The sequence below is a fragment of the Podarcis pityusensis genome, assembly GCF_964106645.2.
Source record: "Podarcis pityusensis genome assembly, chromosome: 4".
Lineage (NCBI taxonomy): Eukaryota > Metazoa > Chordata > Lepidosauria > Squamata > Lacertidae > Podarcis > Podarcis pityusensis.
In genome coordinates, this window is record NC_138027.1 from 84,459,127 (window position 1) to 84,485,382 (window position 26,256).

General features: G+C 42.2%; 1 protein-coding gene across 2 annotated transcripts in view; it reads right to left on the bottom strand.

The window, feature by feature from the left end:
* PCCA (propionyl-CoA carboxylase subunit alpha) overlaps positions 1 to 26,256 on the bottom strand; it is a 234,330-nt gene that overhangs the window by 170,517 nt on the left and 37,557 nt on the right. For both annotated transcript variants that reach the window (XM_081003052.1, XM_081003051.1), the window contains exon 7: positions 4,538 to 4,669. In XM_081003052.1, coding sequence (XP_080859178.1) covers positions 4,538 to 4,669 — 132 coding nt within the window. The remainder of the gene's footprint in view (positions 1 to 4,537; positions 4,670 to 26,256) is intronic.

The following is a 26,256-nucleotide window of genomic DNA, read 5'->3' on the forward strand; positions in this document are numbered from 1 at the left end:
AGTTAAGAACTTAATTCATTCCGGAGGTCCGTTCTTAACCTGAAACTGTTCTTAACCTGAAGCACCACTTTAGCTAATGGGGCCTCCCGCTGCTGCTGCACGATTTCTGTTCTCATCCTGAAGCAAAGTTCTTAACCCGAGGTACTATTTCTGGGTTAGCGGAGTCTGTAACCTGAAGCGTATGTAACCTGAAGCGTATGTAACCCGAGGTACCACTGTATTTAGGCCATACACACTTTTGTAGAATAGTAACAAATACTATAACTCTCCTTGTCCAAAAGCACATGTCACCAAGCAGTACCACTGCCTACTCTGACCATAAGAAGTCTTTTTAGGATGCTGTTTCAATAACTAGCCACACTCCACCAGGGTGAGAAAGCAGCACAGATAGAAAGAGCATAACACTTTCTTTTGCACACTTACTTGTGAGTAAGTCCCACTGAAGTCAGTGGGGCTTACTTCTCAGTAAGCATGTGCAGGACTGTGCTGTAAGTCACAAATTTTGTTTATTTTAATTCCAAGTTATTCGTATATTCATTAAAACAGAGCGCCGGTGGTGGATGACCCATTCTGAAGCTGACCGGACACAGGTTAGAGCTCAGTGTCGAGCCTACCAAGTGGCGGTAGCGACGGCGAAGAAGGCTTTCTTCGCCGCCTCTATTGCATCTGCAGAAAACAGCAGCAGGAGACTTTTTCAGGTGGTCCGCAATTTAGCGGAACCACCTGCTACATCGGGGCCCAATACGGGCCACATGATCTCCTGCAATGATTTTGCAAAGTTTTTTGCAGATAAAGTCGCTCAGATTCAGGAAGAGGTAGACGCCACCGTGGGAGCAGGGCCGGGGCGGGGGAGTGCTAGAGTCCTGTCTAGTCAAATTGTGTGGGATCAATTCCAATCTGTTACCTCCGAGGATGTGGACAGGCTGCTTGGACGAGTGAAACCAACCACCTGTCTCCTTGATCCTTGCCCATCCTGGCTTATAAAAGCTAGCCGGGAAGGGCTGGGCGATGGGCTTCGTGGGGTGGTGAATGCTTCCCTCCGTGAGGGAGCCTTCCCAGACCCGCTGAAAGAGGCGGTTATTAAACCGCTTCTTAAAAAACCATCTTTAGATGCGGCCACGATGGCCAACTATCGCCCAGTCTCAAATCTTCCATTCTTGGGCAAGGTGATTGAGCGAGTGGTTGCTGAACAACTCCAGGCACGCCTGGAAGAAGCGGACCATTTGGATCCCTTCCAATCGGGATTCAGGCCTCATCACGGGACTGAAACTGCCTTGGTCGCACTGGTTGATGATCTCCAGCGGGCTAGGGACAAAGGTGAGAGCTGTTTCCTAGTTCTGCTGGATCTCTCAGCGGCGTTTGATACCATCGACCATAACATCCTTCTGGACCGTCTTGGGGGGCTGGGAGCTGGGGGCACTGTCATACAGTGGTTCCGCTCCTTCCTCCTGGGCCGTGTTCAGAAAGTGGTGGTGGGGGATGAGTGTTCAGACCCTTGGGCTCTCACTTGTGGGGTGCCTCAGGGTTCTGTCCTCTCCCCCATGCTTTTTAATATCTATATGAAGCCGCTGGGAGAGATCATCAGGGGGTTTGGACTGGGTGTTCATCAGTATGCAGATGACACCCAGCTCTACCTCTCCTTTAAATCAGAACCAGTGAAGGTGGTGAAGGTCCTGTGTGAGTGTCTGGAGGCGGTTGGAGGATGGATGGCGGCAAACAGATTGAGGTTGAATCCTGACAAGACAGAAGTACTGTTTCTGGGGGACAGGAGGCGGGCAGGTGTGGGGGATTCCCTGGTCCTGAATGGGGTAACCGTGCCCCTGAAGGACCAGGTGCGCAGCCTGGGAGTCATTTTGGACTCACAGCTGTCCATGGAGGCACAGGTTAAATCCGTGTCCAGGGCAGCTGTGTACCAGCTCCATCTGGTACGTAGGTTGAGACCCTATCTGCCCGCGGACTGCCTCGCCAGAGTGGTGCATGCTCTGGTTATCTCCCGCTTGGACTACTGCAATGCGCTCTACGTGGGGCTACCTTTGAAGGTGACCCGGAAACTACAACTAATCCAGAATGCAGCAGCCAGACTGGTGACTGGGAACAGCCGCCGAGACCATATAACACCGGTCTTGAAAGACCTACATTGGCTCCCAGTACGTTTCCGAGCACAATTCAAAGTGTTGGTGCTGACCTTTAAAGCCCTAAACGGCCTCGGTCCAGTATACCTGAAGGAGCGTCTCCACCTCCATCGTTCTACCCGGACACTGAGGTCCAGCACCGAGGGCCTTCTGGCGGTTCCCTCACTGCGAGAAGCCAAGTTACAGGGAACCAGGCAGAGGGCCTTCTCGGTAGTGGCGCCCTCCCTGTGGAACGCCCTCCCACCAGATGTCAAAGAGAACAACAACTACCAGACTTTTAGAAGACATCTGAAGGCAGCCCTGTTTAGGGAAGCTTTTAATGTTTGATGTATCATAGTATTTTAATATTCTTTTGGAAGCCGCCCAGAGTGGCTGGGGAAACCCAGCCAGATGGGCGGGGTATAAATAATAAATTATTATTATTATTATTATTATATGTGTATATTGGGGGGGGGTAGCAATAAAAAAAATTTTTTTGCATTTTTTCCAGTATATTTCTGACCCTTAAAAGTTTTCAAGCACCTACTCAGAATGCTAAAACAATTAAGCATAAACCTTCCATAAAATATTCAACTTCTTTGGGATTCAAGATGCAGACTCAAAGACTTGCATTCCATTAGTGGAATGATCGACTTCCCATGCCCCCCACTCCTCAAATACTGCCCCTATGTAGTTAAGTATATGCTGTTTAAGAAACTTCACATTCAAAGACTGGTTTGATATGCAGCATAGATAACTGTGGTTCCAGGAAAAAGAAGCCCAAAGTTGTGTGGCTCTTTGGATCCTAGCCCAAGTATGTATTCACTGACATTTCAATAATTTGGTAAACCAAATCTGGTACTCATGCGTGAAAACTACAAATAACTAGCATATTACTCTTAAAACCAAACATTGTTCTCATTTTGTAAAATTAAAAAATTATATTATATTTCAGCATGTGTCTATGATCCAAAAAACCATTAAGGCTTTGCTTGCAAGAGTTTAAACCACATATTTACAGCATTCTTCAAAGCAGCTCTGGACCATATCCAACAACTGACCTCTTTTTATTCGCGCAATTCTATAAAGGTGGGTTAAGCTGAGAGATGGTGACAGACCAAAGACATTGGGGAACGAGACACATATTGCCATCAGAACGTGGCAAACCAATATTGCACCAAATAAAAGGAAAGGTGCTCATGATCTATTTGATTGTCTCCCAAGAAATATAAAAAGCCTCTTCAGCAGCAGTGGTCTATTCACATTATTACTGCAACGATATACTGGGAAATAGTAGAGATAGCCTTGAAAACATTTTTTTTCCTTTGCCAAAATCCAGCTCCTGAGAAGGAAACGGTAGCAGGCTTTCAGTTTGGAGCAACTTTATGGTGAAGAGGATATTATTACACAAGCCTGGGCAATACATTTTGATTCCTGGATCAACTCACAGGCAGCCCATCTGAGCAGGCCCATGCAGAGTGGTGGGCAGCCGTGTACACTTGCCCAAGGCCTCAGAGGACTAAGCTGGCTGAGGGAAGGGTGTGGCGCCAGGGACCAGCTGCTTTTTCGTTTGAGTTTATAACTTTATTCTAACAATACTCCTGTGCCAGGCTGGCATATGAGTCTTCCAACAACCCACCACATTTTAGCCAAGCAAGAAACAGAACCAAAGGCAGTGAGACTCAGATAGGGGAAGGCTAAATTCTTAAGGGCAAGGAGAAGGTTTAACTCCTCTAGTCTGGCCTAGTGGTGTTCTGACTGCCTCTGTTAAAGGTAAAGGTAAAGGGACCCCTGACCATTAGGTTCAGTCGTGACCGACTCTGGGGTTGTGGTGCTCATCTCGTTTTATTGGCCGAGGGAGCCGGCGTACAGCTTCCAGGTCAATGTGGCCAGCATGACTAAGCCGCTTCTGGCAAACCAGAGCAGCGCATGGAAACACCGTTTACCTTCCCGCCGGAGCGGTACCTATTTATCTACTTGCACTTGGATGTGCTTTCGAACTGCTAGGTTGGCAGGAGCTGGGACCGAGCAATGGGAGCTCACCCCGTCGCGGGGATTTGAACCGCCGACCTTCTGATCGGCAAGTCCTAGGCTCTGTGGTTTAACCCCCAACCCCCAAGGCATCCCACTGCCTCTGTTACTTTCTCTTATATTAGGGAATGGCGGCCATTTACATGAAGGAGAAACAAACCACTGCACTTGGGGACACAGAGTTGAGGCAAAGGCAAAAACTGCCCGTCATTGACTGAGTGACTTAACAACACTGATTCCATCAGGGTGCGATAAGAATGAACCAAAATGGCACTGCACACCCAGCAATCACTGCACCAACCCCAAGGGTGATCTTGATGGCGATTTTGCTATTTTACAATAAGCCTCAGAAAGCATTCTTTTAAAATGAAAAACATCTTTGAAATGTTTCTTACCTTGACCACCCCATCAAAACCAGGTATAGTGTTGACCTTTGCATTCTTGGCTAAGAGTTTGCTTTCTATCTTGTCCCCCATTGCTTGAATAGCATGCATGTCTGGTCCAATGAAAGCAACACCTTCTGATGCCTGAAGAGAGAAGGAAAGCAAAGGGTTTTTTACTCGCATATATATATATTTACTATGCTGAGATTTTTTAGGGAAAACCCTAAATTTATGTAAGCAACCTAGCTTGAGTCAGTACATTAAAATGTGTATGAGCTTGTTGAGCCTATATGGAACACAGGCACAAAGCTCCTATAATTACTGTTTGCATAAATCAAAGCCAGACCAAAGAAAAATAGCGGAGAGCCATAAAGTATTCCAGCCTGAACATTTGCAAGATCCCCTGAGTAAGAAAAAACAGTTAACTCATGAGTCAAGGAGCCACAAGTGGCTTACAAAGATATGTTCAATAATGTATACTAACTTCAGGATTTCATTCTGCATTCTTTAAAACATAAGCCTCACACAAAACGGAAATGAATTTACTCTTTGTAAGTGTTCACGACGCACAGGATGGACATTTAAAATATTTAGGTACTGCATATATAATAAAAGCCATAAATGGATATTATCTTTGTAGGCTAGGGAATCACAGTAACATACTCATACAGACTGCACTTCAGAACAGCCTAATGTCTTAAAGTGAGGTATTCTTTATGTCCAGATTACCCCAGTACTATAAACTATCATTTCTCATAACACTCTTTCGTTGTATTTGTTTTTAGTCTCTCTCAAACACACACTTTTCTCTTTTTCCAGAGATCTTGAGTTTTTGTTTTGTGCTTGAAAAGCACTGCTATTATATATATATTCAAGACCTTATGAGTTGGATAGTTTGTGTGAGATAATGTCAGTCAGGCTCTTTTATAAATTGTGCAGCTTTTTAAAAAACAAAAATCAGCTGACTAGTTAGACAGTAAAATCACTGACCACATTAACAACATCCTGTTTATTGATCTGCTCTGTCCCAGACAGAACATCCACAGGCAAGCATATGAAAGCTGCCAGGAGTCACAACATTCATGCCTTTTGGGCATTTCACAAATTCATGCATATTCCTTGGTCTTAACTCATCGTATCTCTTAACTTGATTACTCAGTACTGAATTTGTGAAATGAAATGCTGAGAAGCATTGCATCTGAAGTTATATAAGGTCCACTCAAATGATAGCTCATTCTCACACATCTAAAACAAGGTTCTAGAGTATGGTCTAAAAGTGCATGAGACCACAAACTCATTGAAGCTAAGCAGGCCTGGGTATGGGTCAGTTTCTGAACTGGTCACTACCTGGAAGCCTCCCAGATTCCATGATGAAAGAAAGGTGGGATATGCTTGATACTGAAGCCTTCCATCCAGCAATGAATGTGAATGTTCATACAATGTTCCATGGTGATGGCGGTAGGGCAGGCAAAACATACATGAAACAGGTTTCTTATATGGGATGCTGAACTAACCACAGGTAAGGAACTTGTGAAAAAACTCTGATGTTGGGAAAGATTGATGGCACAAGGAGAAGGGGACAACAGAAGATGAGATGGTTAGACAGTGTTATAGAAGCGACCAACATGAATTTGACGAAACTCCAGGAGGCATTGGAAGACAGGAGTGCCTGGCGTGCTCTGGTCCATGGGGTCACGAAGAGTCAGACATGAGTAATCGACTAAACAACAACTAAGGAACTTGTAGAAGAATGATGAAAATGTGTAAGGTGCACACAAAAACCCCAATCCAGAAATGGGGATCTTTTCAAATGGCAGCGATGGGGACAAGAGAGAATCCTGCCAAGAGAAGGATTGAACTCTCTGCTCATCTGCTGGTAAGCGGAGAGTTCAATCCTGTCGTCTGCGGCTTTGCCAGCAGGTTTTCCTATGTGGCCCCTCCTTCCCACCAGTCAAAGTTGGCCTGAAGGGTAGGGGGGGTGATAAAGATATAACCCACATGGTTAAAAAGTATGCTACCCCTGGTTTGGAATCCACCTTATACTGTAATAATACCAAATTTGGTGTGACTTTAAAAATTACATATTCTTCCCCCGTTTAACATGGTGTCAATTCCTCCACCACCCTCATTTGTCTCTTTGTGTGTCTTTATATTGTAAACCCCTTTTGGTAGAGATCTATCAAAACCATAGTCCTACATGCAGTGAAAACATATGTTTCCAATCCTTCTAGCTTTCTGCACCAGCATGTACGCCAAGGCAAGTTTCTGGGAAATGTTTTAGGACAGGGATGCAAATGCGATTTCCTGGGCCTGGTACATTGGGTGTTGACTGGGCCCTCTGAAGCCCTCGCCACCCAATCTGTTAACAAGACCTGCTACATATAGCAACTTAACCTAGCCTACCTAACAGGGCTGCTGCAAATATAAACGCAGGTGGGGAAAGGAAAACATACACAACTTTGAGCTCCTTTGTGGAAAAGCAAGATACAAATATATGCCACACAGCAGATAGTTGAACTATGAAATACACTCCCACAGGAGACAATGACGACCACCAACTTGGATGGTTATAAAAGAGAATTGGGGGGGGGAAATCATGGAGGATAAGGCTCAGCAGCTGCTAACCACTATTGTGTCTCCAAAGGTGGAGGCAATATGCATCTGAATACAGCGGAACCTTGGTTCTCGAATGTAATCCGTTCCGGAAGTCCGTTTGACTTCCGAAACGTTCAAAAACCAAGCGCCCTGGAAACAATAGCCGACAACCACATCGGACATTTGAGTTCCAAAAAAGGTTTGAAAACCGGAACACTTACTTCCAGGTTTTCAGTGTTTGGGAGCCGAAATGTTTGAGTACCAAGGCATCTGAGAACCAAGGTTCCACTGTACTACTTGCTTGGAACCAAAAGAGGGGAAGGTGCTACCTCCAAGGCCTGTTGTGTAGATATAAAGGAAAGGGGAATACAATATACATAGCTTTGAGCTCCTGGATACAAATCTACAACAGCAACAAATATGTGCAACTTCATAAATCTCAGCAAACATACATACGCAGACATTTTGCCAACCTGTAGTCTTTCCTCCCCTGCACTCTAAAACTGCTGTTAAAACATTTTGCAAATAGTGATTTTATAAAAATAAGATGCCAAGTGACTGGATAAACACAGAAAATAAACACACACAGAGAAAACTACAGTGGTACCTCTGGTTGCAAACGGGATCCGTTCTGGAGCCCTGTTCGCAACATGAGCAGAACGCAACCCGCATCTGCGCGTGCGCGGGTCGCGATTTGCTGCTTCTGCGCATGCGCGAGCAGCAAAATCCGGAAGTAACCCTTTCCGGTACTTCCGGGTCGCAGCGGGACACAACCTGAAAACATTCAACCTGAAGCAAACGCAACACGAGTTATGACTGTATCTATTTGTAGAACTGTTTAGGCAAAAAAGGAGGGAGGCATTACCACAATTGCCAGCCAATCAACACTGTGTACAGACAGATAATAAAGCTTCCATACCCAAAGAGGGGTGGGAACCAGGTTTGCCTCACTAGTAGAAAAGAATATGCTTAAATATACATCTATGGCAATGGTAGTGATGTATGGAAGTGAGAGCTGGACCATAAAGAAGGTTGATCGCCGAACAATTGATGCTTTTGAATTATGGTGCTGGAGGAGACTCTTGAGAGTCCCATGGACTGCAGGAAGATCAAACACATCCATTCTTAAGGAAATTAGCCCTGAGTGCTCACCAGAAGGACAGATCGTGAAGCTGAGGCTCCAATACTTTGGCCACCTCATGAGAAGAGAAGACTCCCTGGAAAAGACCCTGATGTTGGGAAAGATGGAGGGCACCAGGAGAAGGGGACGACAGAGGACGAGATGGTTGGACAGTGTTCTCGAAACTACAAACATGAGTTTGACCAAACTGCGGGAGGCAGTGAATGACAGGAGTGCCTGGCGTGCTCTGGTCCATGGGGTCACGAAGAGTCGGACACGACTAAACGACTAAACAACAACAATGGCAACTTCACTGATGAATACCACAAAACTGAAGCAGGAGCAGTGGTACTGCCTATTTGTTTTAAGAAGTTAACCTAAAAGGTAGAGTACAGCAAATATATAAAATAAACAAGCAAACAACAAAAGATCCCAGCTTCAAGCCTTGGTGGCTGCAGATAGGGCCGGGGAGGACTACTGTCTGAAACTCTGGAGAGGTTCCTGGGTTACCAGAGTCAGCAGGTAAATATTTTGCAGTGTAAAAAAATACCGCTGTGCAGTTTTCCAGACTGTGGAATATACAAGCAGCCACAAAGGATATGAAAACATGAAACAAAAAGAGAGATTAAAAAATACAGTACGTTGCATGCGGCATTCTGAGCACTGTTCTTTCCCAGGACAGATTTAAAAATGCAAGACATGAGTCCTTCTAAATTAGTATGGAAAAACTACAGACCTCAGAAGAACTCGTTAAGTAATAGGTTTCTTAGTGGTTTAGGTAGAAACAAAGTGAAACATGTAAAGAATTTTCTATAGATGTTTTCCATATACCATTTCTTACAGTTCCTGGCACTGAAATCAGTCAAAGCTTTTACATGATAAAAGAAATCTGTGGAACTAATCCTAGAAACCTCTTTCTGTTTTCTGTGCATAACACCTCCAGGCGACAGAGGAGACAAAATGCTTCATTTGCATCCTTAAACATTAGAAACTGAGAATGAACCTTTTCAGCTGTAAATGTTATTGCATCTACATTTCCAGAAAGAGGGGGGTTGAGAGAGAGAAAGGTTAAACAGTCCACTCAGGTTTATGTTAACTCATCTCTTTTTAGGGCCACTGATCACTAGAAAGAGACAAGAATGCAGAGGCTTAACCGCTCTGATCTCCTTCTTCATAATGTCCCATTGTATTCAATAAATGGATACAGCTCCTGATTACAGGAACAAAAAGAAGAAATCAGGTATGCACCAAGGAAATGGGAAATATTAACCAATGCCATCTTCCAGTTTTTTCTCCTTCTAGTCTTGAGCAGTCAACTTTCATTTCTGTGGATGAAGAACTAAGGCAAGGTTAGATCAGACTTCTTTTACAATATTCACGGTGGTAGATAATATTGTTTGATATTACAATACTTGTACAAAAAATTGTACGTTCCATAAAACTTCAGGGAACTTGGATCCTGTCTGCAAAGATAGCAGCAGGTACAAATGCACACAAAGCAGCTTCTACATCAGTAACTGCTGGGGTAACATTTGGTTAATGACTTTGTCCTGCTATGCTGTTTGTCATTGGAATTCCATTATGAATGGCTAAAGCCAGATATTCTACATTCAGTTTTCATTTTGTGGCAATATAGCGACCTCAAGTGATTCAGTTCTGAGGTCTGGCTCAGATCATTACTTTCTGCTGCAATGGTGGTGCCCATGACATAGCCCTTCCTGAACATTTTTGTTGGTACATCTCAAGACAAAGGCTATAATTAAGCCAAATACAATTCTTTTCTGCAGAGCAACTGGCTTTTCCCATTTCATAAGAAGCTATTTTTCCACTGAGAGCTAAGTGCAAGGGGGGGACCAAAGGTTGACAAACTACCCCAGAAGGAGCACCACATGCCCCCCCCCCAGAGGTACTACCCATCCCATAATACTCCATAAACCCGTCAGCATGCAACAGCAGCCGCACCCTGGGAATGGCTTTGACTGGCTGGCTAAACCAGAAGGCAGCAGCTGATGGGTCTCAAAGCCTTGCCCTGCATGTGAAGACAGGCTCTGGCGGATTGAGCAAACAAGACCAAAAGTGGGTCCAATTGTCAAAAAGGTGGTTTCTGCACATGTTGTAGAGGGAAGTGAGGGACAGATGGGGCTCGTCCCCCAAGGAAGGTAGCCCACCTAGGAGGTGAAAAACTTGGATCTGAAACCTCTGTTGCCTTGCAGGCTACATTCAGGAGGAGAAAGGGCTAAGGAGTAAACCCTACACAAATCTGGAGTAGAGTCTGTAAGAAGGTTGGATGGCGTCTTGTACACCTCCTTTTGGCAACTCCTGCAGCCAAGCTAGTGCCAAATGTATTGCTCTGCCTTCTTTTGGACCACATCCGCAAGGCCAAGAAAGAGGTCTTGTCATCTGGGCAGCCCAATACCTCCATACACACTGCCTAGGCTTGCACCCCGGGCAGGTCACTTTGGTGCTACTAATGCAGCAGTTTGACTTCACCCCCAGAGGTGCGCTCCATAGTCTCTTGAGATAGACAGAGGCCAACAATTCTTCCACTGAACAAGTACATTATCTTAAAAATGTAGCAACCCCCAGTTTTTAATTGGGGAAGGAGAGAGAGAACAACTCCAACAGTCCAATGAAAGCATCCCAGTCAAGCTGACCTTCAGGAAAAAGCTGTACTGTGAGTCACAGGCAAAAATGGCTTCTATCACACTTAGCCTAGGAATACACAAATACTCATATGGATGTAAAATGCATGACACACCGAGGTGGCAAACCAGTGGCAGTACCTAGGCAACCTTACTCTAAGGAAGGACCCCTTTCCTCAGAGAGAGGGGCAGAGATTAGTAGCAAAATCAATGTTGAATTAAGTAGGTGGGTGAGGAGAGGAGAGGACAAGGAGTAACAGAGGGCAACCCTTAGCCATCTCATTGTTGTTGTTGTTGTTTAGTCGTTTAGTCGTGTCCGACTCTTCGTGACCCCATGGACCAAAGCACGCCATGCACTCCTGTCTTCCACTGCCTCCCGCAGTTTGGTCAGACTCATGTTTGTAGCTTCAAGAACACTGTCCAGCCATCCCGTCCTCTGTCGTCCCCTTCTCTTTGTGTCCTCCATCTTTCCCAGCATCAGGGTCTTTTCCAGGGAGTCTTCTCTTCTCATGAGGTGGCCAAAGTATTGGAGTCTCAGCCATCTCATATGAAAAGTAAAAGCAGTAGGTTGAGTGGCAGTGAGGCAGACAGCACCTAATCTGCTGGTCTGGGAGCTAAATTATGTGAAGTAGAAGGCGCCCAACTCAAGGACAACCAAGAGAAAATAATTAGAAAGAAAGAAAAATGAGCTTGTAAGAACACAGCCCAGTGAATACTTCATTAGCTCAAGCATCAGAAGATGACATGTCAACCTTGAGAAAAGCCCTGGCAAAGATATATGGAGACTGCCCTGCAATCTCCTCTTCAGAAGCTTCGCCCATATGCTTCAGATAAAAAATTGCAAATAAATCTTTGTCAACTTGTGGTTAAGCTTTTATCAAAAGTGTAATGGGAGGTACAGGAAGAAAACTTTTCTGGTGATTCTGGGACGTGTTCCCCTAGCTCTATGAAGTAGAACTTTCATTTGAAATATGATTTAGTATTTTGCTCAGTGATATTTTGGAAGTGATTACTTCCAATGAGCTCCTTGGCAGAAAATAAATGCAATTGATTAATTCAGTAATAATAATAATAATAAATACTTTGGGGCATAAACAGTACAAGAAGCTACTATTAAGGGTCATCATTAATAAAATGTCAGAAGAAGAAAAAGAGAAAGATGACAAGGTTTTAAAGACAATGAACCTCTGGCAAGTGAAAAAGACGCGGGTGAACAGCTGGTCAGTAGTTCAACTAACAGGTCAAGGAAACCTAGGAGAAAAAACATGTACACAGGCACTCTTGATGGATGCCATGTTCAATCAACTGGCATTCCCTGGTGCATCACTTGCATCTTTCTGCAGGAGGGAATCACAGGCGCTTTCTCACATTGGTCACTGTCCAGAAAAGGCATCCCTAGAGCAGCAACACCACTTGAACACTTGAGATTCTCTCGCAAAGTTCACAGACAGGTGACTGGAGCCTGAGCAGAGGTCCTCTTGTGGCTCAGGAATTGGCTTCTGAATACCAGTTGCTAGAAACCACAGGAGGGGAGAGAGTGCTCTTGTGCTCAAATCCTGCTTGCTGGTTTGCCACAGGCCTCCGGTTGGCCACTGTGAGAACAGGATGCTAGACTAGATGGGCCATTGGCCTGTTCCAGCAGGGCTCTTAGAATGGATGTTTTCACAAAAATGGTTATTTCCACAATATAGAACCACCAAATTATAGGGCTGGGAGGCACCTTTAAGATCATTCGGTTCAACCCATGCTCAGGGCATGATCTGCAATGCATGATGAAGCTACAGCATTTCTACTTAAATACCTCCTATGACCTGTTTGCTCCATCATCAAACAATTCTTACCATTGGCACATCTGTCCTAATGTTTAGCTGAAATCTTCTTCCTTGAGATTTCTACGCACTGGCTTTGCCTTCTGGAACAATAAAGTACAAGCCTATTCCATATGACACCCCTTCTGCAATTTGAGTATCACTTGTTTGTCTCTCCTTTAATACTCTCTTTTCCAAGCTAAACACACCCCTGTTATTCATGGGACATGATTTTTCAGACCTTTCACCATCCTGGTTGCCACTCCCTGAATACATATCCCCTGTTGCTTTCCTTAAAATGTGGATTGCGGGGGGGGGGGGGGGGTTAGTGACATTAGACTGCTAGCTCATGTTCAGCTCACAATCAGCTAAGACAAATATATCCTATTCTCATGTGTTTCTGCCAAACCTGGTCTTCCACATTTGTGTCCTTTGGTTAAAAAAAGGTAAAGGACCCCTGACAGTCCAATCACAAACGACTCTGGGGTTGCGGCGCTCATCTCGCTTTACTGGCTGAGGGAGCCGGTGTTTGTCCACAGACAGTTCTTTCGGGTCATGTGGCCAGCATGTCTAAGCCACTTCTGGCAAAACCAGAGCAGCACACGGAAACGCCGTTTACAAATAGCTAAAAGCAGGATTTTGCACATTTATCTCAACTGAATTTTGTCTTGTAGTTTCAATACTGCCAAGTCAGTATTTCCAACAAGTCAAGTTCATTTTCAATCCTCATTCTGTCTTTCATAGTGCAAGCTACTCCTTGCAGCTTCATCTGCACATCTGATAAGCACCCCCTCTCCTCCATCCAAGACATTTATAAAGATGCTAAACAGTAGAGGGCGCAAGACCGTCTTGTGGCACTTCATTGGGGACCTCCCTCAAGGTTAATGGGCACTCATTGGATAAAGTTGCTCAATCAGCTGTGGATCTACATATTACATATGCAAAACTGCTCATAATTGAAAAGGGTTCCTTTTAAATTTCCAGCGCACGTAAAACCAGGAATATCTCTGACAAACACTGGCAAAAGATTGTTAAAAATGAACTGTGGTTTGTTTGTTTTCAATGGAGGGGGTGGGGAGAAAGTCTTGTGTTGCTTGTATCATAGAAATAGATTTTTAAACTATAAATCCCCTTTCAAATAACACACACTTCCCACATTTTATACAGAATTCATCTTTTAAGAACAGGGAAAAAATGTTGTGACATTAGTAGATAATCACACTTAAATGTCTTTTTGCAGAAGAGGAAGCACTCTCAGAAGCTTCTGGCAACTCATTAGAAATAAATGGAGCAAACACACTACAGGAAACCAAATACAAATCTGTTTTCAAGGGAATCTTGAGCTTTTGCAGTAGAACTGTTTGAACTTCCATCCTGTTAATTGTGGAGACTACTTAAGAAATTCTGTGTCAGCAATCAGGGCCAAGAGTGGACGCATAACTATAGTAGTCCACTTTCAAAATTCTTGAAAACCCATTTAAGAATATCAGTAGGGGGTAAATTAAAGCCATATGCATTAAGAAGCTAATAATTTGAAAAATGTACAGAAGCAATGAACCTTGAAGTTTATCAAGCACTGAAATGACTATTAAGAAGTGTTTTGTCTAGCTCTAAGTAACAAAATAAAGCCAAAATGATGCCAGTCTGAAGATGAACAGTCATAACCAACAGCCTAAATTTCAACACTAGAATTTGAAATTTAGCATGTAAGCCTCAGTAAAACCTACAATTCATTAGTTGCCAAGAACATTTGTTTGCTTCAATTCATATCAGGAATTATCATTTACTAATGCAGGTATTGAGTGCGCTATTATCAAAGCTCAGCTCTTTACAAAGCACAATAACTAAACATCTTCTGTGAGATGCCACTAAATTAATAGCAAAAGTTGACTGCATATCACAAGTTAATTCATAATTTTACCTCAGTTTATGTTTAGAGTTTTCAACCTTGGTCCTATGAATGTTTACTTGGCAGCAGGTCCTGCTTTATTCAACAGGATTACACCCTTGTCTGCCAACATTGTAGGTAACTACCTCTGTAACAGTTTTCTGCTTCACTGCTGCTTATATACCAGTACATTCCCACCTCACCAAAAAGTACAGCACCACAGCTTAAGAATACTAAAAATAAAGGAATATAAAATAAAGACACCAGCGTGGTGGTAAATAACTCCAGGTAAACATTTAACTTTTTATGTCAGGCAAGGCCGATGGCAGGAGAAGGAAAGAGAGAGGAAGGTCGGAAAATCCAAACCAACTTCATGCTTTGTACCATATTAAGTTTCAAAGAAATTATGTTCTGCTCTTCAAATCTGAGCAACGCAACATTTGTAAATCTATTGCTTGGTGGATTTTGCCTCAATATACAGATGGATCCTAATATACATGCGTGACTTGTATATTACTTGTTCTTTTCAAAAACAAGTCAGGGTCGGTGACTTGTTTTTTAAAAGAAGGGAGGATTGAACCAAGATATAGTTATCACTGAAGAAGTATAGCAGTGTCTGGGCTGCATCACTCCAGACCACCAGTGAGGGGGGCTCACATCATGATGCTGTTCCATACAGGGAAAGGGGGGGCCCTTGACATAACAAACAAGAATGCAAAGGAGAAGGCTAACTAAGGATTCGATGTCTCCATGTAACAGCTTGTTTTTTCAAATACAGCGGTACCTCGGGTTACATACGCTTCAGGTTACAGACTCCGCTAACCCAGAAATAGTACCTCGGGTTAAGAACTTTGCTTCAGGATGAGAACATAAATTGTGCTCCGGCAGCACGGCAGCAGCAGCAGGAGGAGGCCCCATTAGCTAAAGTGGTGCTTCAGGTTAAGAACAGTTTCAGGTTAAGAACGGACCTCTGGAACGAATTAAGTACTTAACCCGAGGTACTACTTTATGTAGGAGATTTTTGTTTGGAGAATCATTCAGTCATATGAGCTGCAGTCTGAAATGGTATTGGCCAGACATACATTTACAAAGTGCATGACAGCTAGGCAAAAACAGCAGACAACATATCTATTAACAGCTGTTAGCTATGGTTCACGTTTTACGGCTTGGTCCTTTGAGTGAGGAAGGCCCTTCTGAAGCCACCATCTTCAAGCCCAAGCTTGTGAACTTCTGAAGGCTTCTGACTGGCCAGTGGCCGAAAGCAGAGTACTACCACAGTAAAGGAACCTGTTCTGAACAACAACATTTTGTTTGCAAATTTAAAAAATGTTGCACACCTGCAGCTGCAGGCACAAGCAATGGTGAAAGATTATAATGAACTAAATATCCTCATGCATGTAAAAAGTTAACATTATTATGTCTTAAAACTCAATATGCTTTCTAAGAGAAAGTCTTGACGTTTTTTGTGCTTCAAGTTTAACAATTTCAAAGCTAACACAATGGGAAAAGAGGCCGTAACTGAGTAGTAGAGCGTGTACTTTATATTCAAAAAGCCCCAGATTCAATCCCGCCACTCTTCGTAGGGCTGGGAAAGATCCCTGTCTGAAATCCTGGTGAACCACTTCTAGTCACTAAAGACAATACTGAGCTTCCTATGTTCCTATTTTAAAAACTAACCAATTTATTTTGGCATCAACTCACATGTGAAAGGACCCACATGATTCTCACATGCCGTTTGATATGCATGAATTACCTTGTGCTCAGGATACACTTCTAATTATGGCACTCGGAATTCAACAAGGCATCTACTTGTTCCTAGAAGAAGATGGTAGGTAACCCTGCTGTAGATCATGGTTCTGAAGACAGAGCAAATCGAAGTCTGAGAGTGGCAAGATTAACCACATGAATAGAAGGAAGATGAATGGAGAAGGTCCCTGGCTCAGTCTCAGGCATCTCCAGTTAAAACAGATCAGCTGGCAAAGACCTCTGTCTTCAGACCTTGGTGATGTGTTGCCAGGAGGATAAATATCAACTTCTGAAACAACACTTTATACCAGACTTTCTAACTGCTAATTTATGTGCTTGAAATGGTTAAAACATTGGTTTTGCAACTGGTAGATCCAAGTTCAAATTCCTGTCTTGCCAGGAAGTTTAGTTCCCAATGTCATATGAGGAATGTGTAGCTGCCAGTAACAAAGTTAATAATAAGTGTTCTCATTCCTGTTCCCATTCATTTAAGAGGATTTGTGACTTTCAGTAAAGCAGGTAAAGTAACCACTTGTATTCAAACTAAACTGAACTCAGCCATAGGCAGAAGCAACACTCTGTACAACTTGAAAGCTAAAATATTTCTTCCCCCCCCCAAAAAAAATGGTCCAAAAAATATTAGCCTGCCTTACTTTGTATATTATCTATTATTGGGAATAAGCCACCAAATTAGTACCTATGTCAAATGCTGTAATTTATGCAATGAAAACGATCATGACCATAATTTTTAATTAGATTAACACACACACAAATCAGTTTGTTCAAAGTATGTCACCTTGTTTTTTAGCTGAAAAGGTCCCAGCTTACAAAGATCAGTAGTAAGATAGCCCCTGATAACTTACATTCTTAAAAACATGACAGAAGGAAAAAGGAGTGGGGAGGGATGAGGAAAAAAGTAAGTTCATGCACCAGTTCTTAAAGTGATGGTTCTTTTAACAACCACCTGGAATGAAACAATTCATTGCTGTCACCTTACTGACCTTTTGATGTATATGTTTTGCCCAAAGAGGAGGCTCAATCTCCTTGCCATACACTTGCCATACAAAGTTGCCATACATTTTTGGTACCTAACTTCAATCTCCTTGCCATACATTTGCCATACAATGTTGCCATACGTTTTTGGTGCCTAATTTCAAGATGTGAAAGTATCCCTGCTTGGCTCTCTTTAAACTTAAATCTGGTTTTCCTCTTTGAATATTTTCCATGTTCAGACAATATACTATAGTAGCCATAGCCTGGATCCTGGTTTTGCAAGAAAGGAAACTTAACTTAATGTAAAATATCTGAACTAAGGTGAAAGGCATGTCTATATTAGAATGATGATAGTTTTACACACAGACACACACACACACACACACACACACACACTTTCTCTGTTGTTCAGCTTCACAGCAGCCCTTATCAGACAAAACTGTGTGAATGTTTGCCACAGATGGCAATGTCTATATAGAGATTGGCAACTGACATGCTCAGAGCACCATTACTACACCATGTTGCCCCTCTAGTCCCGCCATTTGTCTTCTACATCGCGTGCATCCCTTCAAATTAAGAATGCTGCAACAAGCTGGTGCACATTGCAAAGAATGGGAAATGTGAGTCCCAAGGCAGGAATTCACAGGATCTCAAAGCTTTATAATTTGATCCCAGAGCACTGCAAAACCCATCAAGTCCTTTGTTTCCTTAGTCCTCATAACAATCAGACTTTGCTTAATAGTTGGGGAGGTGTATGAGAGAGAGAGAGTAAGAGAAAGAGAGAGAGAGAAACCAAGGAGCCTGGTGCACAGGGCATTGTTCTCTTGCTTTGTCTCAAATATGCTGTAGTTTCACATTGAGAGAAGGCCTGGCAGGAGAGAGGAATTTAGGGAGGATGACAGTAAAGGTAGCAACAAAAGGAGTTTTAAAATACGACAGCCTACCTGCGATAATTTTTATAGGCATTATCTTTTTATTTTCGTATGGCTCCACGCACTGCTAATCAGTGATCTACTGGAAACTTCAGAACCTACTGAAAAGCCTGGCAGGATATTTGGCTTTCGATTCTTCTACTCTGTTTATTCCCAATACAAGTATGTTCAACAGCCTTAGAAAGAGCCCTTGAACAAGAGCAGTCACTTAGCAATGAAATGTAAATTACTGACATGGGCTAAAACTTGGACTTGTCACTGCTAATGAGCACATTAAAAAAAAAAAGGGAAAATGCACACTAGTTTACTATAACCTTTTCACTTAACCCTGTGTGTACTGAAAGCCACAATTCAGCACCATATCAAAGAGCCTGCATAATAGAAGTGCTACACAGCAGCTTTTCGTCAAGCTCAAGGTTAACCTAAAAAGCATAAGAGAACTGTTGGGTACTGATTAAAGTGGAGGTTCAGATCCAATGACACTTCTCATGTAAACCACATAATTAAGTTTTAAGAGAGCTTCTATTTAAGACCAGCCATGCTAGGTCATGTCAACTGTCCATCTAACTCAGCACACTATCTTTCAATAAAGAACAGGCAACACCCTTTTTTACATGCAAGCAAGGAATTTTACTAGTAAGGAATAATAGAAATATCCAGCCGTTCCTCTAATCTGTTTTATGGCCATATGGCCACATCTTCTTGATTTTATGACATTTACATTAATGAATACATTGTACTCATGTTTCTGTCACTAATCTCCATTAACTAATAATTCCATATCTTACGTTTAACTACCTTTTTTTTTTCTATAGAAATGTCCACATTTTAAAAAGCCAAAATAGGTAAAATATAACAGAGCAGTTATTAATTAGGCTGAGCAACTCAACAGCATTTAATAGCAGCACCAGATTATCACCTGGCTGTATAAACTATGACTATTACACCTAGGAATGCTTCTCAGAACCTGAAATAACATTTGCCCAATGTTTACGGCATTGTCCAGTTTATAGTATGTTCTGTGCTTATTTCCATATACCTTTTTTTTTTTAGTTTAAAATTTCTATTCAAAGGTCACAATGAACAAAGCTAACAATTTAAGAGCCCTCCTCCATGCTACAAAGAAAAATACTTCAGAAAATATACAGAAGTTTCAAAACAAGTGATGACACAGCATTTACTTCATGGGCAGCTATGCTTTCTCAGCTCAAGGATCACTGGCTTAAAAAATTTTATACTTTGGATTGAGCCACATATTTTCTTGAAAGTGACATAAACTACAGTGCTGGAAAGAAAGAGAAGGAATGAGTACTAAGAATTCAGACAGCCCAGTGGTCTATGTGAGCTACATTTAGGTGGCCTGCAGTATGTCCACATTAAATATTCATATTCATTTTTAAAATACAATTAAAAACAGAGATGTCCCCTGAAAACAGCATCATTTTGATATTTTGGTACTTTGGGGGGGGGGGGACTCTGTATCAGATAAGCAGAGAAGGAGAGCTAACACAGTGATACTTTCAGTAGTTTGTGAATGACTAGTCATGATGGCTCCTATTGGTAGCCAAAGCACTGTAGCTCCCAGAAACAGCCACATTAAATTTTCTAGTCCCGCCATTTGTCGTGTGAGCATTGAAGGCTACTGATTGAAGCCGTGTGAGCATTGAAGGCTACTGATTGGAAGCTGAGCAGATTTGAGGGCAAAAAATAACTCAAAAGTAGCCCAGAGACATAGGGGCAAGACTACAAGCCCACATGAGGTAAAAATATGGGATTTTTAAAAGTCAGTTTTAAAAAGTGTCAACTGTCAAGGGCTCTCTACAGCCCACTGAAAATGTCGGGTGGGGATATATGGCCCACGGGTTATGATGTACAAAAGAGGCAATATTCCTGAAGAGAAAGGGAAAATACATATCACCTCCCCATCTCTTGTTCAGCCCAAGGACACACAGGCCTTTTTCGGTGATCCTGTGTACCAAGGAACCAAAGCACATTTCCAGTTAGAAAACAAACAAAGGAAAGGAAAGGATTTCAATTTCGTCCTCTGAGATAACTGGATAAACCGAGACAACTGGATGAACCTCACTGGATATATCAACATATTCTTCAGTCACTTTTTTAGGTATACACTTTAATTTACAAAGCTTCAATGGAGTGAAAAGTGTTTTTGGGGGAGGGGCAGCCAGCTCAGCTGTACTGACATTTTCCACCCTGCAATAGTTCAATATTTAAAAATTGATCAGAACATTAGTAGTTACTAAAATTAGTATGCTTAACTGGCAACTGTTTCCAGCATGTGTTGTTCTATGAATCATTTAATAATGAAAAAGTGACATGTTTATGTGTGTATCATTCACATGAACTTAACCTCTCTGTGTTAAACTAAGCTTTGCTTTCAACTCTACAATGCTCATCTATTGAGATCAATTAGTAAAGAACATTCCAAATTATTTATTTCTGCTCCCTCCTCTTGGATCTAGCAATACACCTTCTAAACCACATGCGTAAGACAAAGTTGTGAATCATAAAATCCACATGAGGTTCAGGATTATAATGAAAAAGAGCAAGGAAAATCCAGCTATGTGATATATAACCATTCTTTACAGTTATTTCAATCGGAAGTGAAGAAGCAACATGCATGAACTTCACCATTTAAAAATATAAGACCTTATCTACTTTGCCAATGTACAGTTTAAAAGGCGCATGAGTTCCCATTTGCGCCCTCTGCATCTGTTCCAAATTAGGTTTCAATTAGATACACAAAACAGGGAAACAAACATGTTTGTGCGTTCTTGACATACAATTTACACATTTGGCCCGCACAGAAAAGTGATTTGCATGCAAGAAATTCATCTTACATAGTCCTAATACTGAAAGCTAAAAAGTAAACACATGAAAGCTGTCATTTTTTCCTACAGAAATAAAAAATCTTACTAACATATAATGTTACTTGACACAATATTCACCTTACGACATACAAATGAATATCCAAGAATAAAACTAATCCCGTCTGCATTACAATAAATTTGGCCATGGATATTGTCACCAATCTTGTAATCCAAACCCCGAAAACCCACCAGATTGCTAGGAAGTGAGCCCAGAGTGGAATAATGATTGCAAAATTGCCAAGTTTGGCAGCCAAACCGCAACATAATAGCTTCACGACAACATGAACAAATGCTTTTGTTTCATTGTTTTATATTTAGGGAAATTGCCAGCTAATGCCAGCTCTGGGACAGCCTAGTGGGAAAACCATTTGCTTGGGAGTAAAATCTATCTTCTGTTAAAGATCAAAGCATTCAACTTCACACCTCCTTTTTTCCATTAAGATTCACTTTTTTATTCTAATTTACTTATTTGGGCTTGGAAGCTTTTTGTATGTCGCTGAAGATATTTTTTTTGTAGTAAGTGATTAGTAAGTCAAACAAGTTGTTGTTGTTGTTGTTGTTGTCAGAAAATTCTTGCAAATTGCAAACTCTGCTAAAAGGCAACTGGGTGTATCCTTTCCAATTTCCCACTAACTTTAGAAAGAAACAAAGCTCAGCATCATGCAACGACAGACCCATTAGAATTAGGTTATCATTTGGTCAAGTTGCACCCTACATAAATAACTTTTCTTATTTCATTAGCAAGCAGAATTTTCTTTTTAAATGAAAAACTGACATTAGCGATAAGTTAATAAGGGCTGAACTAACAAAGACAGGTAAGCAAACCAGTACACAACTTCTGCATATTACCTTCCAGAATCCTGAACAGATAGGTGAATCCAACCAAGTGCACCCTGAGAAATTGTCACTCTTTCTTCAAATATGTTCATTATATCTGTTTTGCCAACATAAGTCCCAAGAAAGAAATCTATTTTGAAATTATGTTTTGAAGCAGCAAAACCTGACTATATCTGGCCTCCAGCCTATGAAACGGTCCACCCCAGGGAAGCTTGCCTGGTGTCTTTTGTGCAATCTTTTCAGCAACAGGAAAAAAAAAATTCTTTCTTCCCAGGCATTGTTTTGTACATTTTAGCAGTGGCACAGTTTTTAGAGGTTTAGAGTTAACTTCTTCCTCTTGACAACAGCTTTTAATACTGTTTATTGGGGTTTTCATTTTTGTTAATTTGGATGGGGAAGTTCCTTTTTTCATATGCATAATGGAAGAGTAGGCTATTGGCATTCTCATGCAATTGCACTTAGGGATTTTTAATTGGGTTTCCTATTTTGTATGCTGTAAGACACATAGAAACTTTGGTGCAAGTGATACAAAATTCAGTAAGTAACAATATCAACAACGAACTTAAGAATCCAAAATACGGTCCATTTTCAAATGTAGCAAACCAGCAGAGAAGTAAAAACACAGCCTATTATCAAGTAACTTTCGCTTGCCTGGAGCACATTTTCAAACAATAAATGTGATCTGGAGCATGATTTACCAACACATTAAATACAAGAATATGTGCTGACGTGTTAATTCCTCATTTTTCTGCAGCATTTTCACTGCTACTTTTAAATAGCAATTTCAGTCTCTAAGCCATTTCACGTTATGAAACATAGATCCAAAGGCCCTATGCTGGACTGATCACATGACAAAATTAGCCTTGCTAAGAGGTACACTGGACCTCTACTCACGTAAGCAGCACAGCATGGTCATTTGCTGGACTAGAATACTGTCTACTCTCTGCTCTCCCAACCTCAAATATTACTGTGGCAGGTGAAGCCTTCAGACTAAAGCAGCTGCTCATGTGCAGCAAAATTATCTTTAAGCCACCTGGATGGTCCAATATTAGGCATCTGCAAGGCAATTCAAGCTCTCTTAATGATTTGCAAGTTCTCTATAATGTCCTCCAAAACTAATCACAGGTACAAATATGAAAGCCTTTACATATCAGGCCCCAAGTTGTGCCAATTTAAACAGCACTTTACAGCTAATATCCAAGGTAACCAGGGGTTTTTATTCCTTAATATTCTGCCTCTGACACAATGCACCCTCCTGTATTTTGGGGGCACATGCACACCAGAAGTGTAAGCAAAGGGTGGTAGAGACAGTGAATTTATGTTTCCAGATAGTCTGGCTTAGGTCATCATGTTCTAGTAACCTCCAGGTTAGGCTACTCTAATGCACTACACATGGGAATGTTTTTGAAGACTGGAAATTGCAGTCAGTAAAATCAGTAGTTAGTATGCAATGATAGTATGCATACTGCACTGGCTTCCAATCCATTTCTGGGCCCAACACAAAGTGCTGGTTTTCATTATTAAAGCCCTTCACATCTTACAATCCGGAAAGTTAAAAGAACAACCAGCTCCATCCGTACCCACCCATAAATTAACATATTCATTGGAAGTCATACTTACCATCTGAGGTGAGGTGGATGGCTAGCCAGTTATGGAATGGTCTCCTCAAAGAGGTTCATTGGATGCCTACTTTATTGTTGTATTGGCACATTTATTTCAATAGCTGTATAGCCTGCCTTTCCACCAGAAGGTGAGCTAACATCGTAAAACATGAATTCAACCATAAAACATTTTTTAACATGTTATCCACATTGTGAACACAGGACAGCATAATAGTGATTATACACCCTATATGCCAGAATCCTGAGCAAATAATCAGATTGGACCTCAACACTATAGTAGTGTGGGGGACAGCTGGGGTTCACCTAGGAGAGATTTCACTCAGGATGGATCTCCATAAACAGGTACTTGGTACTTGGGTCCAAATTTACTCAGTTGTTAGCATCCGTCTGTCTCAAAAGACAAACATGCCTTTATATATCAGGCAAATACTTTATTTTCTCCAGTTTTCAAAATAAATTTCACTTCTGCTGACTGCTTTTATTATTTAGAGGCTTTTAGATTACTGTGTGTATTTACAGTTTAATTTTTTTAATTCCTTTTTTGCAAGACACACTGGGAATATAATTCAATAGCGATATAAACATACCTACAACAATAAATTTTTCAACCCCAGTCATCTTTGACTGGACTTAATCATCCAGGAGTCCTTTACCTTTACCTTTTTATTATTCATAATTTGCAAAGTACTATTGCGTGGACTTTCAAAAGACTATGAAGTGAGGCCACAACAGAGTGTTGTGGTCCTCTTCAGTGAGGGATAGGAGGGGTAAGCAGCTTGTCTGCCATCTGGAATTCCCCCCTCAACTTTCACAGCCATCTTGTTGAAAGAAATGGGCAGGATAACCAGGAAATTAGAGCAAAACCACAAACTGGAGTTGGAGGTAACCTTTGTAAAGAGATGGAAAGAACACCCCCAAGATGAAGTCACATCAAGGCAGGCTCAGAGGAAAGAAATAGAAGTGGAGCATGGGAGATAAATGTTGAGATTAGTGGAACAGGAAAACAGGAGGGAAATACTGGAACCTAGGACAGGAGAGGGAAGTGGCAAGAAAACTGTAAGATCAAGGGAACAGAAAGGTTTTGAAAAGAAAGCAAAAACAGTACAATACTACAGGACAGGACAAAAGATAATAAAGACACACAAATGTTTGGGGGATTTTTTAGGCTGGAAAATCTACATCTAGTGTCATACCCTTCACCAGCTGTGCCCTGAAAAACCTGAAGTCAACAGGTAACAGCTCAGTATAGCTAATCATACATGCTAACACATACGCTGGGTCTAACCATACATTTTTTTAAGCTACCTTTGCACAACATTTTTAAAAAGTCTATTTTACAGCCTTTCCACACAATAGATGTGCAGTTCTCTCTTTCTCTCTTGCACAGGATTCAGATAGGCTGGTGCCGCTGTTGTAAAGATACTGCATTTTCCCAGTTACCAGAAACACAGCATTTTGTCACTAGGAAATGAACAATTATTCTCCCAGGAGGTACAAGCAGAGCTACTGCAAAATGCCTCTGCACTGAATGTCACATGACACAGCACAAGAGTCTCTCTCTCTCTCTCTCTCTCTCTCTCTCTCTCTGTGTGTGTGTGAAAAACACATGCCTAAGAGAGTGCCACAACACAGAAAGAAATAACCATACTCAGTACACGGCACCTCCCATTTCAACATGACAGGCATGTTAAAATGACACTGATCTTTTTAAAATTTATCATTTATAATATATACACCCCTATAGAACCTAATAGGGGCATGGGTGGCACTGTGGGTTAAACCACAGAGCCTAGGACTTGCCGATCAGAAGGTCAGCGGTTCGAATCCCCGCAACGGGGTGAGCTCCCATTGCTCGGTCCCTGCTCCTGCCAACCTAGCAGTTCAAAAGCACGTCAAAGTGCAAGTAGATAAATAGGTACCGCTCCAGCGGGAAGGTAAACGGCGTTTCCGTGCGCTGCTCTGGTTCACCAGAAGCGGCTTAGTCATGCTGGCCACATGACTGGGAGCTGTACGCCGGCTCCCTCGGGCCAATAAAGCGAGATGAGCGCCGCAACCCCAGAGTCGGCCACGACTGGACCTAATGGTCAGGGGTCCCTTTACCTTTACAGAACCTAATGAAATTCTACTTGATTTTCTACTCATGCTTCACACATTGGCAATGGCCTGCATGCCGAGAGGTGCAGCTCCAAGTCATCCAGGCCCGCAGGGATTCTGCTCCCTCACCATCTTTATCACGGCCTCTCCCTTCTCCCTGGTGGACTCAACTAGCCACCCCACTTGCTCCTCCTCTGCCACCATGCCAGCCAAAGTGCAGCTGAAGAACCTGGAGCAGCTGCTTTTAGCCGAACCGCCGCAGTGAAAGAGGCCTGAGTGTGGCGGTGCTGCTGGAACGCCTGCTCGGCCTCTACACCAAGTGCAGTCACGACTCGCCACTCCAGAGGGCCAGGCTAATCTCAGGCTTCCTCAAGTGGAAATGGACCTCTTGATCATCAAGAGTGACATGGGCAAGTTCCTCATCAAGGGCACTTGGGCAGCCTACCCAGAGTCAGCAGTCAACATATCACTGCCGATAGGCCTGAGAGCCCCACCGTCTCCACCATGGACCGCAACCAGTGGAGCATCTGGCTGTGCTGGTTTAACAACAGACACGATGTGTATTT